We start from the raw sequence: 23,398 nt of genomic DNA on the forward strand, positions 1-23,398 counted from the left end.
AAAGGGCGTCAGCCAAAAAGGACAAGGTCGACTCCATCCGCGGAGCCACTTCAGATAAGGTCTCCGCTCCATCACCGGGCTGTTCCACTGCCTGCTGTAACCAAGCCAGGCAGGCTCTAGCAGCATAACAACTGCATGCAGACGCCCGAACAGTGAGACCTGCCAAATCGAAGGACCGCTTCAGAACTGAATCAAGCCTGCGGTCTTGAATATCCTTCAGGGCAACACCTCCTTCAACAGGGAGGGTAGTTCTCTTTGTCACAGTCGTGACCAGGGCATCCACTTTAGGCATTGCAAAGCGAGCCAAATGTTCCTCACTCAGAGGGTATAATTGCCCCATAGCCCTGGCAACCTTCAAAGGTCCCTCGGGGTCAGCCCATTAAGCCGAAATAAGCTCTTGGATGGAGTCATGCAAAGGAAAGGCTCGATCAGGCTTTCTGGTACTAGCCATCCTTGGATTAACAGAGGAGGCTGTGCCACTCCCAGGTTCTTCAAATCGAGAGGGCTTGTAAGGCATCTGAAATAAGCGCTGGCAGCTCCTCGTGGTGGAAAATCCTCACCGCAGACGGATCATCAAGCTCCAAAATGGCGTCCGCTGCCAGCTCAGAGCGCAAAAGATAGCCGCTCGCCATGCTTTGGCCGGCTCTACCGTCTGTACAGCACGAATTACAGAGCTCCGCTGCTGATTTGCGCTTGCCACATTTAGAACAGCACTTTACAGTCTCCGTAGCCATCGCCGAAAACGGCGGTAAAAATAAAAAAATGGCGGTTCGCACCAAAAACGTCCTGATCGCGGGCCCACCCCGGAGGAGTCAGAAAACACTCTTACCTCACTAGACCGAGTATCACAGCTCTGGTCCTGCAGAAGAATCTCAAGAAAAAAAACCTCTTTTCCAAGATCGCTACGCTAAAGCGCAACACGACTTTATTTATTTATTTTGTTAACGCTGTGAGGAAAGCAGAGGCAAAAGAGGTAAATAAAAACATTCCGGAGGCTCAGATAAGTGGGAAAGGCGAACCAATGTGCCTGCATCCACTGAGTGGGAAAGGACAGGGAAAAGCAAGCTAATATGTTCACATCCACGGGGGCATGGGTAAGGCAGGGAAAGTGCTGACCTATGTGCCTTCAAAGTGAAGCTGCTATAGCCTCTAACACCCCGGCTAACAACTGGCAAGCCAGGAGCCACCCCCAGGCAGATTTTTTATGGAGCTCGAAGAAGCTACAGCCACCCTGCTTGGGGAGATAGAGAATACTGAAGAGGCAGTGGAGCTAGCTGGCCATGAGGCACTGTGAAAAGTTGAGTGCTCTCTATCTCCCCCTGCTGGTTGATGGACACAACCCATACGTAATGGCTTCATCTGCTTGATGACAAGGAAGTGACTGTTGTATTTGGGAGTTTAACTGTGTCTTCAAACCAAAGTATTTTTGCTTTCCGTTTATTCAACTTTAAGAGATGGTTCGTAGCTCAATTATTTATTGAAGAAATGTAATATTTGATAGAATTTAAATTATTATTAAAACTCTGCAGAACAGTACCCAAAAGAAATATATCATCTGCATAATATAAAAATATCATCCAGAAAACAGTCACCCAGGGAACTCAAATATAACATTAAACAGAGAGGGAGAGAGAGGAGAGCCCTGCAGAATCCCACAACCAGTGTTTCAACTAGAAAATCTTCCATCCCTCCCCTTAACACTGTAAACCATCCAAGCACTCTTCCAGAAATACCACACTCATTTAAGAAAAATTGAATGATCAAGAGCATCAAATGCTGCTATGTCAAATTGTAACAATTGTATGTCTTATTTTTGTAGTGAGGACAATAGTCAGGACAAGAAGCAGTGTTTCTGTACAATGTTGCGTTTTATGAAATATGTTAACGGCCTCCACAAATTTTTGAAATTGTTCAATTCACTAAAAACTGTAAGAGTTTAGCCTTCCTGGGAATACTTGCTACAGGATGATAATTTTCAACTTGAGTCAAGTCCCCACCAGAAGATTGCAGAAAAGGAGTTAAAATAGTTTCAGATAGTGATTTTGGATAATGACCTACCAGAAGCCCATTAATAAAATCTGTCAGTCACTGAAGAACTTGTACTGCAACTTCATTTAATAATTAAGATGGACGTACGTCTAATATACAATTCTTCTTTGAAATTTATGAACAGAGACGGAGGTTACACTTTCAAAGATTTTTCCAGTGCTCGTCTACAGCTATGTCATTTATTTGATGTAAGACATCAACTCCTACGAGTTGGATTTGAGTTTACCAATTGGCTAAGATTAACCTTTGTTAAAGACTGTCTGATTTTATTTACTTTATCTTGAAAATATACTGCTAAATTTTATGCATTAGGTTGAGGAGATTTAGAAACCGTAAGTGCAGGGTCTGTATTGGTTAAACTTCTCAAAAATTTGAAAAAGAAGTTTAGAGGAGTTTCCTGATTTTCCTAGATGCTTGTATGCGGCACCTAGAAGCGCTATACTGGTCAAGATTCGGTCGGAAGAATTCCTGCTTGAGAAGGGTACTAGACAGGGGTTCCCGATGTCCCACTGCTGTTTCCTATAGCCATTAAGCCCTTTGCGGCTCATATTAGGCAGCAACCTTCTACTGCTCTCATTATGGTTCGGATTGCTGTATGTGGATGACACCTTAATTTTTATGGCAAACCCCCAGCAATCCTTGCCACAGTTACTGACTGAATTGACCCGATTTAGTGAAGTGTCTGGGTTTAAAATCAACATTGATAAATTGCCTGTTTCTTTTCCTGTTTGAGCATTTGCCTATTGCAATTCCTAGTAAACAATATAAAATATGGGATAGACCGTGGAGACAATTTGGGGATCCGGATGGCACAGATTGGGCTGGAAAGTTCTACAACTTCCTCAGAAAGAAGTTGGGATGGGTGTACCAAATCTGAAATCATACTATCAAGCAGCTGTGCTTAAGGCCCTTAGGGAACATTATGTTGAAGATTTGATGGTCAGATGGGTCCCTTTGGAGAAATCCCACTAACACCCTTTTACTCCATATTTGAGTTGGGGAGAATGGGTGGAGAGGGCAGGAGTAGGCGAGACTCAATAGTAAGCTCACATGTCTTTCTTGCCCCTCTTCAAGACGTGTGGGTGGGGGTGCACAGGCAATGTAACATGAATGGGATTACCTATCCGTTATGCCTTCTCAAGAATTACCAGCCTTGGTAATCGAGTTCTCATCTGGGAGACGTGGGGTTCTTACACTGTAAGGATTTATTTGCTCAGAGCTCATTATTAGCACAGGGACAATTGCAGGACATTACAGGTAAGAGAATTCTATTCTATCAATACTTTAAGGGCAGGAATTTTCTGCTGGGTCCAGATGCTAAGACAAATTTACACCGGGAGCCAATTAAAGTAGAAGTGGTATTGTATAGATCAGGCTCTCGAGGAAAACTTATCTCTCGTCTTTACAAAGAGTTGACACAGTTGCTACTTTCTTATGCCAGGGGTAAACAGAGGTGGGAGAACTGGCTAGGTACATCGTTAAGTGCAGATGATTGTGGGAGAGCTTATATCTATGCAAACAAATGCACTTGCATCACCCAATATAATCAACTTCAATTCCAGATCCTACACAGGGCATATTAAACCCCGGTCCAAAGAGGAAAGGCTGATCATAATGTGTCCAGTCTGTGTTGGAGACGTGTGGAGTTAAGGAGACTTTTGAACATCTTTAGTGGGATTGTCCAGTGGTACAGAAATTTTGGCAGGTGGTGTGGACTAATGTAAAGAAGTGAATGGGGTACCATTGGGCTAATGATAGAGCAGCTTACCTTTAGGAAACTGCAGGGCATTGGTCCCCAGGGGGTGAGGCAATATTTGGCATTGCACACCTGTTGATTCTGGCAGCCAAGCTGACAATTGCCAGATCATGGGAGAGGAGGAGAGGCCCCACCTAGAATGCATGGCTGCAAGCTATCTGGAAAATTCGGAGGTATCATAAGATTACACTGGAGTTAAGGGGGAAGGGGACACACACACAGTTATGGAAGGATGTTACGTGCTGATATATTCATCAGACAGGGGCACAATAAGATGCCTGATTAATCATCACACAGATCCAAGTAGAAGGAGCAGCAGTACCTGTTTAGTCTTATATACTCAATGGCTGCAGGAAACCCACCAATCTACCTCACGTGGGGAGGGGGGGCCTTGTTGTTGATGTCGTGGTTATTGGCTTTGGTGGCAAGTTGATGACTCCACTGCTGTATAGTACAATTCATTACATGATATCATATGTTTATGAACCACCAAGTTCTGGGTTGTGGGTACGGTTATTGTTAACCTTCTGTTGTATTTCAAAACTTCAATAAAAACTACAGTTACAAAAATTAGGTTTTGTATCTTCTGCCCAAGCCAGAAAATCAACTAGGATGCAGAGACTTTCCCCTGGTGAGTCATAATAAGTAATGCCTTGCTCACAACATAATTATATTTACTCAGTCTTATGTGTAAAGTGGGTTCCATGCACTTGCTCGTAATAAATACCAATTAATATGTCATTGCCTATTTACCTAAAACTTCTAGATTACTTTGTAAAAAAAAATATAATCTGTTGTTCTATTTATTTACTCTGTGAATGATGGCAAATTAAAAAATGACTTATTGTCTGATCATTTTCTGTCCTTTAGTCACAGCAGATGAATCCAGAGACTTGTGGGTTGTGACCATTTACCAGCAGGTAGAGATAGAGAGCCCTGAACTGCAGTATTTTATAGGATGGAATGCTCTTTGGTCAGTTAGTATTTCTCATAAAAAAAGCAGAAGAAAACAAAATTATAACATTTCTCCTTCCCCACAGGGAAAAGTGCTAAACCAAGATCTGCAAACACGAAAACCGATTACAGCAGTCCATCTAAAATATAAAAATGCAGCACCAAGTTCCAATAGAGAGAACTAACCAATAGGAAACACCGGAAAAACAGGGTGCAACTAAAGGAAAGAAAATTATCAGGTAACAAATAATCTTTCATTCCTTAGCATCAGCAGCAGATAAATCCAGAGACTTGTGGGATGTAGCAAACCAGTCCTGAAATACGGTGGGAACCTGAAGCTCCAGCGGATAGCACCGATACTCCAAAAGACACATCCAACAGAGCAGAGACATCCTAATGGTAGTGTCTCGAGAAGATATGCAAGGAAGACCATGTTGCTGCTCTACATATTTCCTCCAGGGAGAACAGACGGGCTTTTGCCCAGGAAGTCATCACAGCTAGGGTGGAAGGTGCCCGGAATCCAGCCGGAAGTGGTTTACCAGCTAGTAAATATGCGGACACGACAACCTCCTTGATCCAGTGAGCTAGCATAGTTTTGGAAGTTGCATTACCTTTCTGAGGTCCCTAGAGGGCTCAGAATCTAAGTTTTTGTAGATGGGGCAATGGAGGGTTAAGTGACTTGCCCAAGGTCACAAGGAGTTGCAGTGGGAATTGAACCCAGGTCGCCAGGATCAAAGCCCACTGAACTAACCATTAGGCTACTCCTCCACTCAACCTCGGCAACCATTGTAAAGAAAACAAAGATAAAACCGCAACTGACCCAAAGGTGAAAGAAAATGTATAGATAAACACACCAGGGGACACAGTCATCAGGAGTCCTGCCTGTCGAACTCAGTGCTGCTGGAAGCACACTCACATCCTCTCAATCACTAAGCCCTTTATACTGGCCCAAACCAGTATCTCTCCTGCAGCCAAGGCTATGGACTTTAAAGAATTATGCCCCAAATGTATTTATTTGCAGTGAGAAAGGAGAATGGAGGAAGGGCTGCAGAGGGACCTGGGGTGATCAGGTGTACCCCCTAAAGGTGGCACCGCTCGGCCACACACCCCAAAGCTCTACTAAACCGAGAGACCCAGAACAGGAGCCATCATCAGATGAGACCAGGAGCTTGTAAGAGACCATCCATCAGTCTGATGGAGAATACTGACTGACCAAGGAGCATTCCATTCTATAAGATACTGTAGTTCAGCGCTCTCTATCTCCACTTGCTGGTAGATGGTCACAACCCACGTCTCTGGATTCATCTGCTGCAGGCGTTAAGGAAAGGAGAAATTGTGCACCTCCAGAGCCTTGGTAATAAAGAAAAGGCAGTTCCTCTTTGCAGAATATCCAAACTGCCAAGGGATCATCTGCCTCCGTCTGAGGAATCTTCCCCTCTTCCAAGGTTTCCAGTGTAAGAGAGAGAAGCAGTTCCAGATAATCTGCTCTCCGATTTGAGAGGGAAAAGGGGAAAACCGGGGTCCACAACCATATACTGTGATAAAGTCACATCCAGGATAGTTGGGTTAAGGCAGTGTCAGTTTGAAATACAAGTCCCAGAAGGCATTCCAGGCAAGGAGCCAGGGGGTGAGATGAGAAACCCAGACGGGACTCCTAGCTGCAATGGGGGAAGACATGGGTGTAAGCTGGCAGGACGTGTAGATGGGCTGCCACTAGAGGGAGAGAGAGTTAGGAAACCCTGTGTTCAGGAGCTCATCATTAGTCTAATGCTTAACTCAGCTGGTATGGGTGTGGGAGAAGCTAACGGAAGGAGAATGATTTGTTGTGAGAGCAGAAGCCAGGGATTGAATAGGCAGGTGGGAAGGAGTCCCAGAAGAGCGAAGCAGTTGTAGGCTGAAAACCCTTGGATAAGAGAGGTCCCTAAAGTACTGAAGCAGGCTGAAATCCCTTGGGTGTGAGGAAGTCCCAAAAGTATTTGCAGGCTGAAAGTCCTTGGGTAAGGGAGGTCCCTAAAGTATTGAATTTACCAGTGAAGCTGATGCAGGGTGAAATCCCTTGGGTATGAGGAGTCCCTAAAGTATTGAACTCTCCTGAAGGTAAAGAGAGTAGAAGGTACAAACTGCTGCTTTGTGATTTAACTGTGATGATGAATTGAATGAAATGCTTCTATTTGGGAATTGAACTACTGCTTATTGTGCACTGGATAAAGAGCCCAGACTGGAGCTGACTGTGAGCCTGTATTGAATCCTGATCCGTGCTGAGCCTACTGCTTAAAGGGGACTATTTGCCACACACTTTCAGGTGGCTTATATGTGCTTAAGATTTAAGGTGAATGCTGCTGTTGGAACTGTGTATCAGGTCTACTAGAAACCTGCATGGAATAAAGTCTTTAAGACTGAAGTGGCAGGTGGACATTTATTCCTTGACTGTACCAGGAGCCTGTGGCTGGAGGAGATTGTTCTATCCTTGGCTGCACCTAGAGGTACCTGGTTACAATACGCCTCCACCTGCTGCCTCTTAGCCACGGGATCAAGTATCAAGGGCTGGGCGGGAAGGGAGGGAATCCTGAGCTAGCAAAATATACTTCAGTAAGTAAGCCAGTAAAGTCACAGAACAAACTCTGGAGAAAATGGCAACTGGTAGACCCCAGGACAGCGGAAGAGGGCACCAAAGACAGACTCAACTTTTCTTCGTCTCACAGGGTAACATATCAAAATACTAAAACAGTGCATACGTGGAACCACCACATGCATAGAACAGACATAAAACAAACAATACAATTAGCATTCAAAATATGTAGGGTTTCAAATAAAAGCTCAGTAAGTGATTTCAGTGCACAGTATAACCAGGTAAAACTGAAGTTTCTAATGTATTAATTATGATTTTAGATACAGCAATCACGAACTAATGCTACAAAGCTCATATAATAGAAAAAGGTTCCCCCAGGCTTAGCACACACTGGTTCATGTCACACTGCTTAAGAAAAGGAAGAAAAAAAAAGAATGTCAGCTTAATTAGATGTCTTCTGGTGTACAAAAGAGTTTTTGAAAAGAGTATGAAATAATGAATTCTGTTTTCCATTTTGTTCCATTGACTCATCAACCTGAAAACATTTGATGGAGGAGGAAAAGTAATATTCTGTTTAACTCTTTCTGTGACAGAAAGTATTCCCTATAAGGAGCACAGACAGCCTTGCACTGTTACATGGCTCTGCTAAATGAAGGAATCACAAGCAAGGATCTTAGCATGCAGTAAGTAATCACAGTTTTATGCAAACTGAAACCTCTGCTTGCCTGCAAGACTCAACATCTTTCAGAAAGAGGTTGGGAGGGTGGAGATAACAAAACAGTGGAAAAAAGAATGGAAAAAAAAAAAAGATTCAACAGCAGCAGCAAGTGGCTTGCTCTGCATCTCTGAGGGGAAGAGATTAAAGATTTCTCCTCAAGTCTTGCCAAATGCCTTCACATGCTGACCCTGTTGTATAAAAGCAAATCTCAGCCCCTCCGAAGGGACACCACCTTGTAAGTGGCGGAGGGGCTTCCGTGTTTCAATGACTCAGAGGGCTATGCTGAAGGGTTACCCATATCAGACAGGCCTCTGAGGAGAAACCAGACAAAGAGTGTCCCAAATTAGGGAGAGGGGAAAGATGGTGACCTGAAGCTCGTACACTCAACGGCCCAGCTGTCCTCTGAAGTTCAGTTTTTGTTCACTTGAAATTTCCTCTCTGCATCGCAGTTGCCTTAACAGAGGAAGGGGACAATGGGTGGTCAGCCGCCGATGACCAGCGTTTTGTCCCCTGTGCAGCAAGTGTGGGACCGCTGTGTGACGAGCTGCCCATAGATGACTGGGTTGATGAGTCCTTTGATTAGTGCCGACGAAGGAGCATCGATGCTCTTGGACCTGGAAACCACTTCATCGCTCAAAAATCATTTAACCACCATGCCCAAAGGAGTGGAGGAGTGAGTCAGGAGTGTATGCTGAAACGGAAGTCGTTTGCAGCTGAACCCGTGTCGGCGGTGCTACTCCTAAACCCTTAAGAGTTATCAGCTTGGAGTTTTTGGCTCCCGTGGAGGTTGCATTGAATGTCATCTGGAGGGTGCTCCAGGACCTGACGGTGGTACAGAATGACTTTGCTTCAGATATAGTCTTGTTAATGAGCCACATGGATAATCTAATCGAATCCTTTGAGAATATACAGCAAATGAAGTTCTACTGAAGTAGGAAACGGTTAAGATTTGAAAATGATAAAAGACCAGAAAAATTTGAACAAAATTAATATTGTTACAGATGATTAATATCGAGATTGTTGTTTTCCCAGATTCCGGGTATGACTCCTAATGTTTTTTTTCCTCTGAAATGATTCCTCTTAATATATTAATTCAAAAGGAGTGAAGCCTGTGAAACTGGGATTACTTTAATCAGCGGGAATTGGATTGGAGATTCAAGGGTTTGTATTGTTAAACAATTTCTGGTTTTAAAAGGGAAAAAAAATGAAATCAGGTGTATTACTTTCACTAATATTGGACAATAAGTATGTTTCCAATGAAATTGATGGACTATGCACCGTTATGGTCTTGAAGAAACCAACCAGATGATCAATGTGGAATAATGATTTAGATAAATAATAACTGGGGATAATCGGGTTAATACCACGTTTTCTTTGTTTGCTGTTGTTTAAATTGATCTCCTTGTCTTGTTTCACTCTCCCTATTTATTTTGTGGTCTAAGAAAGAGAAAGATTGTATAAAATCCATTTATCTTGTTGAGATTGTTTTCTTCTAATATTGTTTTAATGTACAATCATCTCTGTTTTACTGTTTTGCAAGTGATCCTTGTAAAATGAAAACATTATAAATAAATGATTTAAAAAAAAAAAAAAAAAAAAGCAAATCTCAGCAAGACTGCACTACAATTAAGGTAAAAGGTAAAATTATGTATAATCATACCTGATAATTTTCTTTCCATTAATCATAGCTGATCAATCCATAGACTGGTGGGTTGTGTCCATCTACCAGCAGGTGGAGATAGAGAGCAAACTTTTGCCTCCCTATATGTGGTCATGTGCTGCCGGAAACTCCTCAGTATGTCGATATCAAAGCTCCATCCGCAGGACTCAGCACTTAGAGAATTACACCCATGAAGGGACACTCTGCCCAGCTCACCACCGCCGAAACGGGGGAGGGGAATTAACCCAGCTCATCCCCACACAAGTGGGGGAGGGGAATCCGTCCAGCTCATCCCCGCGGAGCGGGGGAGGGACACCACACCCGCCGATGCGGGGGGATCTGGCTTATCCTGCAACCGCAACCGCGGGAGGAGCTGACTGACCCTAACACCGCCGAAGCGGGAGGGGTACAAAGCTGTCCTACAGCCGCACGAAGCGGGAGGGAGTGCCGGCAGAATTTTAAGTCTCAATCCAGCCCCGTAAAACGGAGGGGAGAGGAATGCAGCAGCTCACTGTAACACAAACTCGTCTTAACTCTTGAAGAATCCAAGTGAAAAAACTTGAACACGAAGTCTTTCTGAAGTAACTGAAGACTAAACTTGAACCTGAAATGCAACCAGAATAAAAACAGTACAGATATCTGGGAGGGGCTATGGATTGATCAGCTATGATTAATGGAAAGAAAATTATCAGGTATGATTATACATAATTTTACCTTCCATATCATCAAGCTGATCAATCCATAGACTGGTGGGATGTACCGAAGCAGTACTCACCCAGGGCGGGACATTGAAATCCCTGACCTCAACACTGAAGCTCCAAACCGGGCCTCCGCCCGTGCAGCCACAGTCAAACGGTAATGCTTGGAGAATGTATGAGCCGAAGCCCAAGTTGCCGCCTTGCATATCTCTTCCAAGGAGACGGATCCGGCCTCTGCCATCGAGGCCGCCTGAGCTCTCGTGGAGTGAGCCTTCAGCTGGATAGGCGGCACCTTCCCCGCGGCCACATAAGCCGCTGCAATGGCTTCCTTGACCCATCTTGCCACTGTAGGCTTAGCAGCCTGCAGACCCTTACGAGGACCTGCAAACAGGACAAACAGATGATCCGATTTCCGGAAATCATTGGTCACTTCCAAGTATCTGATAATGACTCGTCTCACATCCAGATATTTAAGAGCAGAGTACTCCTCTGGGTAGTCCTCCCTACGAAAGGAAGGGAGACAGAGCTGCTGATTCACATGGAAGCGAGAAACAATCTTGGGCAGGAAGGAAGGCACTGTGCGAATAGTCACTCCTGCCTCAGTGAACTGCAGAAAAGGCTCTCGACATGAGAGCGCCTGGAGCTCGGAAACTCTTCTGGCTGAAGTGATAGCCACCAAAAAGACTGCTTTCAACGTCAGGTCTTTCAGAGATGCCCTCGACAAGGGTTCAAAAGGCGGCTTCTGCAATGCTCTTAGTACCAGGTTGAGATTCCACGCAGGCACCACTGAGTGCAGAGGAGGGCGCAGGTGATTAACTCCCTTGAGAAAGCGCACCACATCTGGCTGCGAAGCCAGGGAAGCACCCTTCAGGCGGCCCCTGAAGCAAGCCAGAGCCGCTACCTGGACTTTAAGGGAACTGAGCGACAGGCCTTTCTCCAGACCTTCTTGCAGGAACGCCAACACTGAAGAAATTGGAGCAGTGAAGGGAGAAAGTGAGCCTGCTTCACACCATGCTGCAAAGATACGCCAAACCCTGGCGTAAGCAGTAGAAGTAGAGCGCTTCCTCGCTCTCAGCATAGTGGCGATGACCTTGTCTGAGAAGCCCTTCTTCCTCAGACGCTGCCGCTCAATAGCCAGGCCGTAAGACCAAAGGGGGAGGGATCCTCCATCACCACGGGACCCTGATGTAACAGGCCCTGCTCCACTGGCAGCCGCAGAGGATCGTCGACTGAGAGCCTGATCAAGTCCGCATACCAGGGACGCCTGGGCCAATCCGGACCCACCAGGATTACCCTGCCGGGATGCTTTGCCACCCGGTCTAGCACCCTGCCCAACATGGGCCAGGGCGGGAACACATAGAGAAGCTCTTGTGTCGGCCACTGTTGGAGAAGAGCATCTACTCCCAGGGATCGAGGGTCCCGTCCTCTGCTGAAAAAGCGCGGCACTTGGCAATTGGCCGATGACGCCATCAGATCTAGGCTCGGCTGGCCCCAGCGCTTCGTGATGTCCAAGAACGCCTGAGCAGATAGCTGCCACTCTCCGGGCTCCAAGGTATGGCGACTGAGAAAGTCCGCCTTGACATTCATGACTCCGGCAATGTGGGCCGCTGACAGCTGCTCCAGGTTCGCTTCCGCCCACTGGCAAAGATTCATAGCCTCCTTGGCTAGAGGGGCGCTCTTGGTACCTCCCTGGCGGTTGACATAGGCCACAGCCGTGGCATTGTCCGACAGGACCCGTACAGGCTTCAACACCAGTACCGGGATGAACTCCAAAAGCGCCAACCGAATGGCTCTGAGTTCCAGGAGGTTGATAGACCACTTTGCCTCTGCAGGAGACCAGAGCCCCTGCGCTGTCCTTCCCAAGCAGTGGGCTCCCCAGCCCGACAACGAGGCGTCCGTCGTGACGACAATCCACTCTGGGGTCACCAGAGGCATTCCCGCAGACAACTTGTCTGTCTGCATCCACCAGCTCAGCGCCTTGCGCACTGCTGGGTCCAAGGGAAGGCGCACAGCATAATCCTCCGACATCGGAGTCCAGCGCTGCAGCAAAGAGTGTTGAAGTGGTCTCATATGAGCCCTGGCCCAGGGCACAACTTCCATCGTGGCCGGCATAGAGGCCAAGAGCTGCACATAGTCCCAAGCCCGAAGGGGAGAGGCTACTAGGAACTGGTCCACCTGAGCCTGAAGTTTGACAATCCGATTGTCTGGCAGGAACACTCTGCCCACTTGGGTGTCGAATCGAACTCCCAGGTACTCCAGGGACTGAGTCGGGCGCAGCTGGCTTTTCTCCCAGTTGATGATCCATCCCAGGGAGCTCAAAAGAGCAACTACCCGGTCCACAGCTTTGCCGCACTCTGCATAAGAGGGGGCTCGGATCAACCAGTCGTCCAGATAAGGATGGACTTGTACCCCTTCCTTTCGTAGGAAGGCCGCGATGACCACCATTACTTTGGAAAAGGTCTGCGGAGCAGTAGCCAACCCGAAAGGGAGGGCTCTGAACTGGAAGTGTCGTCCCAGGACTGCAAAACGCAGAAAGCGTTGATGAGGAGGCCAGATGGGAATATGCAGGTACGCTTCCTTGATGTCCAAGGATGCCAGGAACTCTCCTGCCTTCACTGCCGCTATAACAGAGCGGAGAGTCTCCATGCGAAAGTGCCGCACTTTCAAGGCCCGATTGACCCCTTTGAGGTCGAGGATAGGCCGGACAGAACCTCCTTTCTTTGGTACCACAAAGTAAATGGAGTAACGTCCCTTGCCAAGCTGACTTTCTGGCACCGGAACGACCGCGCCCAGGCGGATCAGATTGTCCAAGGTCTGCTGCACTGCCACAGCTTTGACCGGAGACTTGCAGGGAGAGAGTACAAACCCGTCTTTTAAGGGTTGGCAGAACTCTAGTTTGTAGCCGTCTCTGATGACTTCCAGCACCCACGCGTCTGAAGTTATTGTGGTCCACTCGCCCAGAAACGAGGACAGCCGTCCTCCAATCTGCACTGGGGCGTGGACCAAGACCCCGTCATTGGGTACGAGACCCTGGGGGAGGCCCGGAGGGAGCACCTCCGGGATGGCGGTCTCTGCGAAAGGAATGCTGCTTGGGGGAGAAATTCCTCTTGAAGGAAGAGGGGGCAGAGGAACCCGACTTGCCCGGGCGGTACCGACGGACTTCCTGCAACCGTCCTCTGGAGGTACCGGGACGAGTACTAGCCCGAGCCCTGACCTCTGGTAATTTCTTACCCTTAGACGTGCCGAGATCGGTCACGATTTTGTCCAGCTCGACCCCAAAGAGCAGCTTGCCTTTAAAAGGCAACCTAGCCAGGCGGGATTTAGAGGCGTGGTCCGCAGACCAATGTTTCAGCCAAAGCCACCGCCGCGCAGAGATTGTCTGAGCCATGCCTTTCGCTGAGGCCCTCAAGACATCATACAGCAAGTCTGCCAAATAGGCTAAGCCCGATTCCAGGGCCGGCCAATCAGCCCTCAAGGAATGATCCGAGGGGGAAGCCCGCTGCACCATAGTCAGGCATGCCCTGGCCACATAGGAGCCGCAAACTGAGGCCTGCAAACTTAAAGCAGCCGCCTCAAAGGACGACCTTAAGGCCGCCTCCAATCTTCTGTCTTGGGCGTCCTTTAGGGCCGTGCCACCTTCCACCGGCAACGCCGTTTTCTTAGTCACCGCAGTGATTAAAGAATCCACGGTAGGCCACAGATAGGCCTCACGTTCACTCACAGCCAAAGGATAGAGGCGGGACATAGCCCTAGCCACTTTAAGGCTCGCTTCTGGGACATCCCATTGAGCCGAAATTAAGGTGTGCATGGCATCATGCACGTGGAAGGTTCTAGGCGGGCGCTTCGTCCCCAGCATAATGGCAGAGCCAACAGGGGCTGAGGGAGAGACGTCCTCCGGAGAGGAAATCTTCAAAGTGTCCATGGCCTGTAACAACAGGCTGGGCAAATCCTCTGGGCTAAAAAGCCGCGCTGCAGAGGGGTCATCCGCTCCATCCGAGCGGGGATCCGTCTCCTCCAAGGAATCCGCAAAGGACCGTTGGGAGACCTCAGACACGCTGCCCTCATCTACATCGGAGGAGACAAATTCCTCCAAGGCCTGGGAATCAACCCGAGGGCGTTTACCTCTGGGAACCTCAACCTCTTTACCAGACGAGGGAGCAGGGGCAGCGTTGTGCATGAGGAAGGCCTGATGCAGCAGCAAAACAAACTCGGGGGAGAAACCCCCCAGACTGTGCACTTCCGCAGCCTGGGCAACAGCCCTAGACGCACCCTCAACCGGCGCTCGCAATAGCGGGGGAGAGACATGCTGCGCATCCAAAATGGCGTCCGGCGCGAAACTCCGCGAAGGAGCCGCGCGGGAAGAACGGCTCTTAACTTTAGCCGCTTCTGTGCCGTCGCCCAAATTAAGGGCGTTCATGGCATTAATGTCTCCAACCTCAAGGGCGGCCCAAGAAGAAGCCGTCCGAGCCGCGTGGCCGGCCAAGATGGCGGAGGCGAGGAGCGGGGGATGGGCGTTTATGGCGGGAAAAACCGCCACGCCGGAGGAAGGACCGGGACATTCATCGGTCACGAAACTGTCACCCAACAAGGGCGAATCAGGCTTTAAGACCCCCGCATCCCCTCTAGAAGCGCTCAAGCTACCCGGGGAGCGACCCTTTGCGCCCTCGCCCTCCGACGCCATATGCCACGAGGAGAAGAATCGGGGAACCCCCTGCCCGCTATAAAAAGGTAAAAATTACCTGCTGTCCGCTCCGAGTTGTAACGACCTGGTGTCCCAGTGAGTAGCTGCAATAGACGCTTAAATAAACGTCGAAATAAACGCCTTTAAGGACGTTCAAAATTTTTTTTTTTTTTTTAACGGAGCCAGCGGGAGGGGGGAGAAAAGGAGGGACCTGGCACCACCAGGTTTGCACTTGCTCAAAAGAGCCCTCAACCCCAGGCACTCAACAAAACCTAAAAATTAGGCTTGGAGGCCTAGCCAGAGCTGCTGCTGTGTGTGACCACCACCTGCTGAGATAGAGAACATACTGGGGAGTTTCCGGCAGCACATGACCACATATAGGGAGGCAAAAGTTTGCTCTCTATCTCCACCTGCTGGTAGATGGACACAACCCACCAGTCTATGGATTGATCAGCTTGATGATATGGAATTAGCCCTTACCTGATAATTTTCAGTCCCCAACAGATCCAGAGAGTGGGTTATGTCCCTCTACCAGCAGGTGGAGATAACGCTAGAGCTCTGCCATAAAGGATACTGTGCAGCAGCCTCAGTTTCAGTATTTGTTACATTTGTACCCCGCGCTTTCCCACTCATGGCAGGCTCAATGCGGCTTACATGGGGCAATGGAGGGTTAAGTAACTTGCCCAGAGTCAAAAGGAGCCGCCTGTGCCTGAAGTGGGAATCAAACTCAGTTCCTCAGTTCCCCAGGACCAAAGTCCACCACCCTAACCACTAGGCCACTCCTCCACTTGTTGGATATCAAAGCAGTAAGGAGGCCATGATCCCAAGAATCGACTCCTGCCTCTGTCATGAAATGGGAGACACAAGCTGCCCAATAAGTCCCTGCGGTCCTCCTCCTGTACCATCTGTTCACTGAAAACAACATCTGCAAGAAATGCAAAAGGACGTCTGCGGACATCCAAAGCCAGACCTGAAAAAATAAGACAGCTGTGCACATCCTACGTCACCAAAGAAACAAAGGGTGGGTTGATCTGTTGGGACTACACTAATGGAAAGAAAATGATCAGGTCAGGACTAATTTTATCTTCCATAGTGTCCCACAGATCAATCCAGAGATGAGCGAGATACACTAAAGCAGTCCCCATTAGAACGCAAAAGTACTACAGAAAGGACCACTAAGACAAGACAAGTCTCAAAATGAAACAACAGAGCCCAAATCAAGATGCAGATGCAGGGTGAGGACAGAAAGCCCAAGGAAAACCTTCATCTTGAGATGGCGCAAGAAGCGCCCTCCAGAGATTGAGGAACCAACAAGAGCCCGAACAGAACCAGGCTCAAGGAAATCTCAACCATGCAAAGGGGAAAGATCCTGCAACCAGAAGCGGCATAAGGCCCAAAGACCAAGAAACGAGGAACCCCTACTGTCCAACAACGAAGCAGGGCCCAACCACCAACTCGAACCCCCAAGACCTGCCAGCTCCTGCCACCCATCATCTCCACTCTCTCTTACTGCCTGCGAGACCCCTGCTCTGCATAAAAGCTATCACTGGCCTGATTCCCCCTCCCTAGACCCACATACAACTCAATGGTCAGGGGAATGCCCCTATTCTCAACCTTGCACCAACTCTAGTTTCACTTGCAGCTTTGCCGTCTCATAAAAGTAACACCTCTCCCCAAAGAAAGTATTAAGCCAAACATAATTCTTTTTCTCCTTTCAACAGGTCTGCAGGGATCCCCGCTAGGAGAAGATAAGGGGGTGTTGGAAGGAGAAAACAAAAAAAGAAGACAAGGCAAAATACTCACTCCCACGGAAGCCATGCCAGTCAGCCAACCACTCTAAGTGAGAGCACATTGGATAAGGCTCAGAGGCTATGGAGGATTTGAATCCACTAGGTTCAAAAAGAGTAAAGGTTCATGGATTGATCCCTGGGAGCCAACACCAGCCAAAGAACTCTACCTGTGAGCTACAGACCATGGACTATGCTTTGGGGAGTCAGGCCTACAGTGAAGAATCCTGCTGCACCAGACCAACCTGCACCATCTGTTGAAGGCAGAGAAATACTGACAAGTTCCAAGTTGCGACAACAAAGAGAGCAGAAGAGAAACCAAAATAGACCAGATAAAAACCATAGAGAGTAAGAGCACCAAAAAAGTTAATTTAGGACCCTACACGGTCCGTGTTTCGGCCAACTGGCCTTCCTCAGGGGTCTAAAATCAAACAAAATGTAACAAATCAAAATGTGTACAATCTTATGCATATACAAATATAGAAATAAAAACATACAATTCAAATATATCAAAAGCATAAAACAAGGTTAAAAACAAAAACATCTAAAAACACATCACATATACATTTAAAAAATACCACAATCTTTCGAAAAACAAAGGAAAACATGGCACATGTGACGTTAAAAATATTCTAAGAACAACACATTGCCACTTGCGTGGCTGAAGTCATGTAAAGTGTATTTGCAAGCCTATTTTAAACCAGAGCAAAGCCAGACTCTGCCACCTGACTGCTACTACTACTACTTAGCATTTCTATAGCGCTGCCAGGGTTACGCAGCGCTGTACAAGTTTAAACACGGGGAGGGACAGTCCCTGCTCAAGAGAGCTTACAATCTGACTGAACAGAAGCCTAATGGGACAGATGCCAGAAGACCACAGAAAGCTTAGCCTAGCTACCCAGACGCGAGACATGAGCAGGAGCGAACAAAAGCAATAATGATGAATCATTTGCTTATCATAATAGTCATAATTCCCACTAGGTGACATATTCCAAGATTCATAGAGACGTGACATAGTAGATGACGGCAGGAAAAGACCTGCACGGTCCATCCAGTCTGTTCAATATCCATTATTAAAAGATTCACTTCTCCCAATATATACACCAATGTAAATAGTCCAACATCTTTGCTACTGTTCTTTTTGAAATTATGCTACTGTATTAGGTTAGAGTTAGAGGTTTTTTTTGCTTTTATAGTTTATTTTATGGTTCTTCGTTCCTAATATTGTCGCTCAGAACCAAGAGAGGGAATGTTATGATATCAGTTGTATGTGCTCTGTAATTTTATTCTTAATAATAGCCTCAATAAGCTCTAAGTAATAGATTTCTAACATTATCACTTTATACCCTGCAATATTACCATATTAATCTATATAATAATTCTCACCACCAACGTTCTAATGTGTCTGCCTGTGTCCGTGGCTCCTTTGGAGTTGCTGAGCTAGGCTCCGTAGCCAGGCTGACGTCACTCACAGCTGATTCCCAGGCAGGGGGAGGAGTAGGGAAACACGCGGCGCAAGTGGCAGGGAACGGCGCATCTGCCCCCCCCCCCTGCAGCCACCCATGTCCTGGGACCCTCCGCTCTCCCTGCCCCTCCTGCAGCCACCCATGTCCAGCGACCCTACTCTCCCCCTGCCCCCCCCTCCAGCCACCCATGTCCAACAACCCTGCTTTCTCACCTGCCCGTCCTTCATCCACCCAGGTTGTGTAACCAATTCTTCGGGGCAGGCAGGAAAAATCCCCGGTCCTGCCTGCCGCTGCTGGATCGCTATTCAAAATGGCCGCCGATACTTACAAGGGCGGCCTCCAAGACTTCAGCAGAAGTCTCGCGAGTCCACCATTGGAAGTCTCGGCAGCCATTTTAAACAGCGATCTGGCAGCAGGGGAGCGTCAGCGCCAGCAGCGGGCAGGGAGGACCAGGGATCTTTCCTGCCTGCCCCAAAGAATTGGTTACACAATCTGGGTGGATGAAGGAGGGGCAGGTGAGAGAGCAGGGTCGTTGGACATGGGTGGCTGGAGGGGGGGGAGAGTAGGGTCGCTTGACATGGGTGGCTGCAGGGGGGGCAGGGGGACAGGAGGGTCACAGGACATGGGTGGCTGGAGGGAGAGCAGGAGAGAGGAGGGTCGTTGGACATGGGTGGCTAGAGGGGGGCAGGGTGAGAGTAGGGTCGCTGGACATGGGTGGCTAGAGGGAGAGCAGGGGAGAGGAGGGTCGTTGGACATGGGTAGCTAGAGGGGGGGCAGGGGGAGAGTAGGGTCGCTGGACATGGGTGGTTGCAGGGGGGTCCAGGGGGAGAGGAGGGTCGCAAGACATGGGTGGCTGGAGGGGGGGCAGGGGACAGGAGGGTCATTGTTTGATGTGCTGCTCCCTGCTACTTGCTCCACGTGTTTCCCTACTCCTCCCCCTGCCTGGGAATCAGCTATGAGTGACGTCAGCCTGGCTACGGAGCCTAGCTCAGCAACTCATCCTCTCATCCCAACACAGCGTGGACAACCCCACAATAATCAACACCCCAGATTACCGTATTTTTCGGACTATAAGACGCACTTTTTCCCCCCAAATTTGGGAGGAAAATGGGGGGTGCGTCTTATAGTCCGAAGGTAGCGAGGTCCGATTTCGGGATCGCCCTCCCCCCGAGTTCGGGATCGCCCTCCCCTACTCACATCACGCGATGTTCCCTGGTGATCTAGTGACGTCGGGGCAGGAACAAGCCCCCTCTTTCCTGCCCAGCGCGCTGCTCTCCGTCCTCCTGTATGCTGCCTGACTGTCTCGGCGAGATTCAAAATGGCCGCCGAGAATTGAAGTCTCGGCGGCCATTTTGAATCTCGCCAAGACCGTCAGGCAGCATACAGGAGGACGGAGAGCAGCGCGCTGGGCAGGAAAGAGGGGGCTTGTTCCTGCCCCGACGTCACTAGACCACCAGAGAACATCGCGTGACGTGAGTAGGGGAGGGCGATCCCGAACTCGGACAAGATGCACCGGAGCACCTAGGTTTTAGAGGAGGGAAAAAGGAAAAATTTTTTTTTCCTATTTCCCTCCTCTAAAACCTAGGTGCGTCTTATGGTCCGGTGCATCTTATAGTCCGAAAAATACGGTACACCCTCCCTATCTCAGACAGCCTGAAAATCCTCGGCATTACAATGGACCGCAACTTAACACTAGAGAGCCAAGTGACATCCATGACAAAGAAAATGTTCCACTCAATGTGGAAGCTCAAACACGTGAAGCAATTCTTCCCGAGGGAAACATTTCGCAACCTGGTACAATCAATGGTACTAAGCAATGTAGACTACTGCAATGGAATTTATGCGGGATGTAAAGAACAAACCTTATAGAAACTTCAAACCACTCAAAACACGGCACCTAGGCTTATCTTCGGAAAAAATGCGATTTGAAAGCACAAAACCCCTCCGCAAAAAACTACACTGGCTCCCAATCAAAGAACGCATTGCTTTCAAAATCTGCACTCTGGTTCACAAAATCATCTACGGTGAAGCCCGTTCGAATCAACACGAACGTACCTAAATCTGCACTACCCAAGCTGCAAAGGACTGAAATACAGATCAACCTGCGCATCCAGTTTTTTCCTACATAAGCACACAACTGTGGAACACATTACCAGAAGCCTTGAAAACTAAGTACGATCACCTAAACTTCCGGAAAACCCTAAAAACAAACCTGTTTAAAAAGCAGTGGCGTACCAATGGGGGGGCAGTCCGCCCCGGGTGCCAGTGGATGGGGGGTGCTCCGCTCCCGCCGCCTCCCATGGCCGTTCCCGCGGCGCCGCACATTAAAAAAAACGGCGAAGCAGCGTCGCAGGCAGCGCCTCGCGCCCTGCTTGTAAAAAAAAAAATCCAATCTCCTTCCTTCTCCTCCTCGTCTTGACGTCGACTCGGGCCTTCCAATCAATTTGATTGGAAGGCCCGAGTCGACGTCAAGACGAGGAGAAGGAAGGAGATTTGATTTTTTTTTACAAGCAGGACACGAGGTGCTGCCTGCGACGCTGCTTCGCCGGTTTTAACGGGACTGAGGTGGGGAAGGAGAGGGGCGAAAGGGACTCGGGTGGGGGTGTTCAGAGGGGAGAAGGGGACTGGGGTGGGGGTGTTCAGAGGGGAGAAGGGGACTGGGGTGGGGGTCTCAGACAGGGGAGGGGAGAAGGGGACTGGGGTGGGGATCTCAGAGGGAAGAAGGAGACTGGGGTGGGGATCTCAGAGGGAAGAAGGAGACTGGGGTGGGGATCTCAGAGGGGAGAAGGGGACTGGGGTGGGGTCTCAGATGGGGGAAGGGGACGGGGGTGGGGGTGTTCAGAGGGGAGAAGGGGACTGGGGTGGGGATCTCAGACAGGGGAGGGGAGAAGGGGACTGGGGTGGGGATCTCAGAGGGGAGAAGGGGACTGGGGTGGGGGTGCAGAGGGGAAAAGGGGAGGGGAGAAGGGGACTGGGGTGGGGATCTCAGAAGGGAGAAGGGGACTGGGGTGGGGTGTTCAGAGGAGAGAAGGGGACTGTGGTGGGGGTCTCAGGCAGGAGAAGGGGAGGGGAGAAGGGGACTGGGGTGGGGGTGTTCAGAGGGGAGAAGGGGGCTGGAACTGGGGGCTGAAAAAAGGGGCAGAGAGAGAGAGGGGACAGATCCTAGATGGAAGGGGGAGCGAGAGGGAGGGCAAATGGTGGATTGAAGGGGCAGAGAGAAAGGGCAGGCAGTGGATGGAAGGGACGGCAGAGAGGGCAGACACTGGATGCCAGAGAGAGAGAGAGTGAAGACAGATGCTGGATGGAAGGAAGACGGTGAAAAGAAGATGAGGAAAGCAGAAACCAGAGACAACAAACTGTAAATAAAATATATTTTTTTATTTTTTTTGCTTTAGGATAAAGTATTGTAGATGTGTTAAATGTTTATAATAGAACATGTAAATAAGGTAATCTTTTTATTGGACTAATTTTAATACATTTTGACTAACTTTCGGAGAACAAAACCCCCTTCCTCAGGTCAGGATAGGATACTGTAACAGCACTATACTGTACTGACCCAAGGACGGAGGTTTTGGCCTCTGAAAGCTAAATGTATTAGTCCAATAAAATGGTATTATTTTACTTTCTATATTTGTTTTATTTCTATTTGTTAATTTGTAAAGTGGTGATTGGTACTTGTTAGTTTTTTTTCAAATTTACATCTGCTGTCTTTATATTTTGCACAGTACAAGGGGACAGTTTCTGTTTCTGTGGTGTTGCATTGTATGCAGAGTCTGGCATTGGGGGTTCAGTTTAATTTTTGTCTAAATAGAAAGTTTATGATTACTTATTCTATAGTGGATTAGGGTGTATCTGTGTTTGTGAAAAAGACATGGCTTTCAGTTGGCATTGACTGTGCAGGATCTACAATCTGTACTAATCTGTCTGGTTTCGTTTTACAATAGGTGAATTGATGTTCTAGTGCTCACTGTAGTGTTTAAGATGCTTTCCTTTTCCTTGTGTGACTCGTAGAAATGACTGCTTATGGTATGGTAGAATTGCTCTATAGGTCCTGAGTGTTTTGTATTCTCGGCATGCCTAGTACTGGATTTGGGGGGGGGGGGGGGGTTAAAAAATTACCGGCCCGGGTGTCAACTACCCTAGGTACGCCACTGTTAAAAAGGCATACCCTACCGATCCAACATAAATGCCTGATCTGTGCAACACAACAAAACTAAAGTATGTAATGGACATAACACAACTCTTCCGTTATACGATGCCCTAATGTGGCTGTGCCACATGAACTTTATCTTACCACATCATCACTATGTATGTGTTCACACCGGCGTCTGCAAACGCCTCTCCGGTACTATGCAAGCCACACTGAGCCAACAAATAGGTGGGTAAATGAGGGATACAAATGTAACAAATAAATAAATAAAACTACGCTCACACACTGCAATGACAGCCCGTCAATGCTCGCTCTATAGGAGCCGCAGTCCTTCTCTATCTGTGCAATAGAAAAAAAAACAGCACCCAACTACTCCAGCTGTTTCGATAGCATGAACACCCTTTATCACCAGAAATATTTCACTCACTGTCTTATCCGAGTATATATTTCATCTCTATCTCCGGCAGCCGCCATCTTGTTTTCAAATTCTCCGCTACCGATCTCGTCACGCCCCCTGCCTGTCTCGATTGGACGTCGACCTGCCTCCACTTCAAAAGTGATTGGTTAGTTTGAATATCACTCCTTCTTTAGTCCTCAGGAAGCGGACAAGTAGTTTGTGGGCGCGGGTTTGCCTTCCGGGGGTTGGTCGTTCAAACTCGTGTGTCTCGCTCCCGACTCCAGAGCCTTCTGGGAATTGTAGTTAATTAATGTGTTGTTACGAACTGTTGGCAGGAGTTTTGGCATGTCATATGAAATGGACTGTGCAAGTATAAATGTTTATACTTTGTCGGGAGACTCCTGGGATATTAGTAAACAACTCTTAGCAACTTCTTTTAAGGAAGGCTGAACTGCTGTTCATCCATTATTTCTGCACTGTGCCGTCTGATGGGAAGAGCGAAATTGCTATAAA

The 23,398-nt window shown here is 48.2% G+C and overlaps 1 protein-coding gene across 2 annotated transcripts in view; it reads right to left on the reverse strand.

Moving 5' to 3' along the window:
• The window catches only part of ARHGAP19 (Rho GTPase activating protein 19), a 98,355-nt gene extending 75,379 nt beyond the window's left edge, over nt 1-22,976 (reverse strand). For both annotated transcript variants that reach the window (XM_030202873.1, XM_030202874.1), the window contains exon 1: nt 22,916-22,976. In XM_030202873.1, coding sequence (XP_030058733.1) covers nt 22,916-22,962 — 47 coding nt within the window. In that variant the 5' untranslated portion in view covers nt 22,963-22,976. The remainder of the gene's footprint in view (nt 1-22,915) is intronic.
• Between the last annotated feature and the right edge of the window lie 422 nt (nt 22,977-23,398).

Source organism: Microcaecilia unicolor, chromosome 5, assembly GCF_901765095.1.
Source record: "Microcaecilia unicolor chromosome 5, aMicUni1.1, whole genome shotgun sequence".
In the NCBI taxonomy this organism is placed as follows: domain Eukaryota; kingdom Metazoa; phylum Chordata; class Amphibia; order Gymnophiona; family Siphonopidae; genus Microcaecilia; species Microcaecilia unicolor.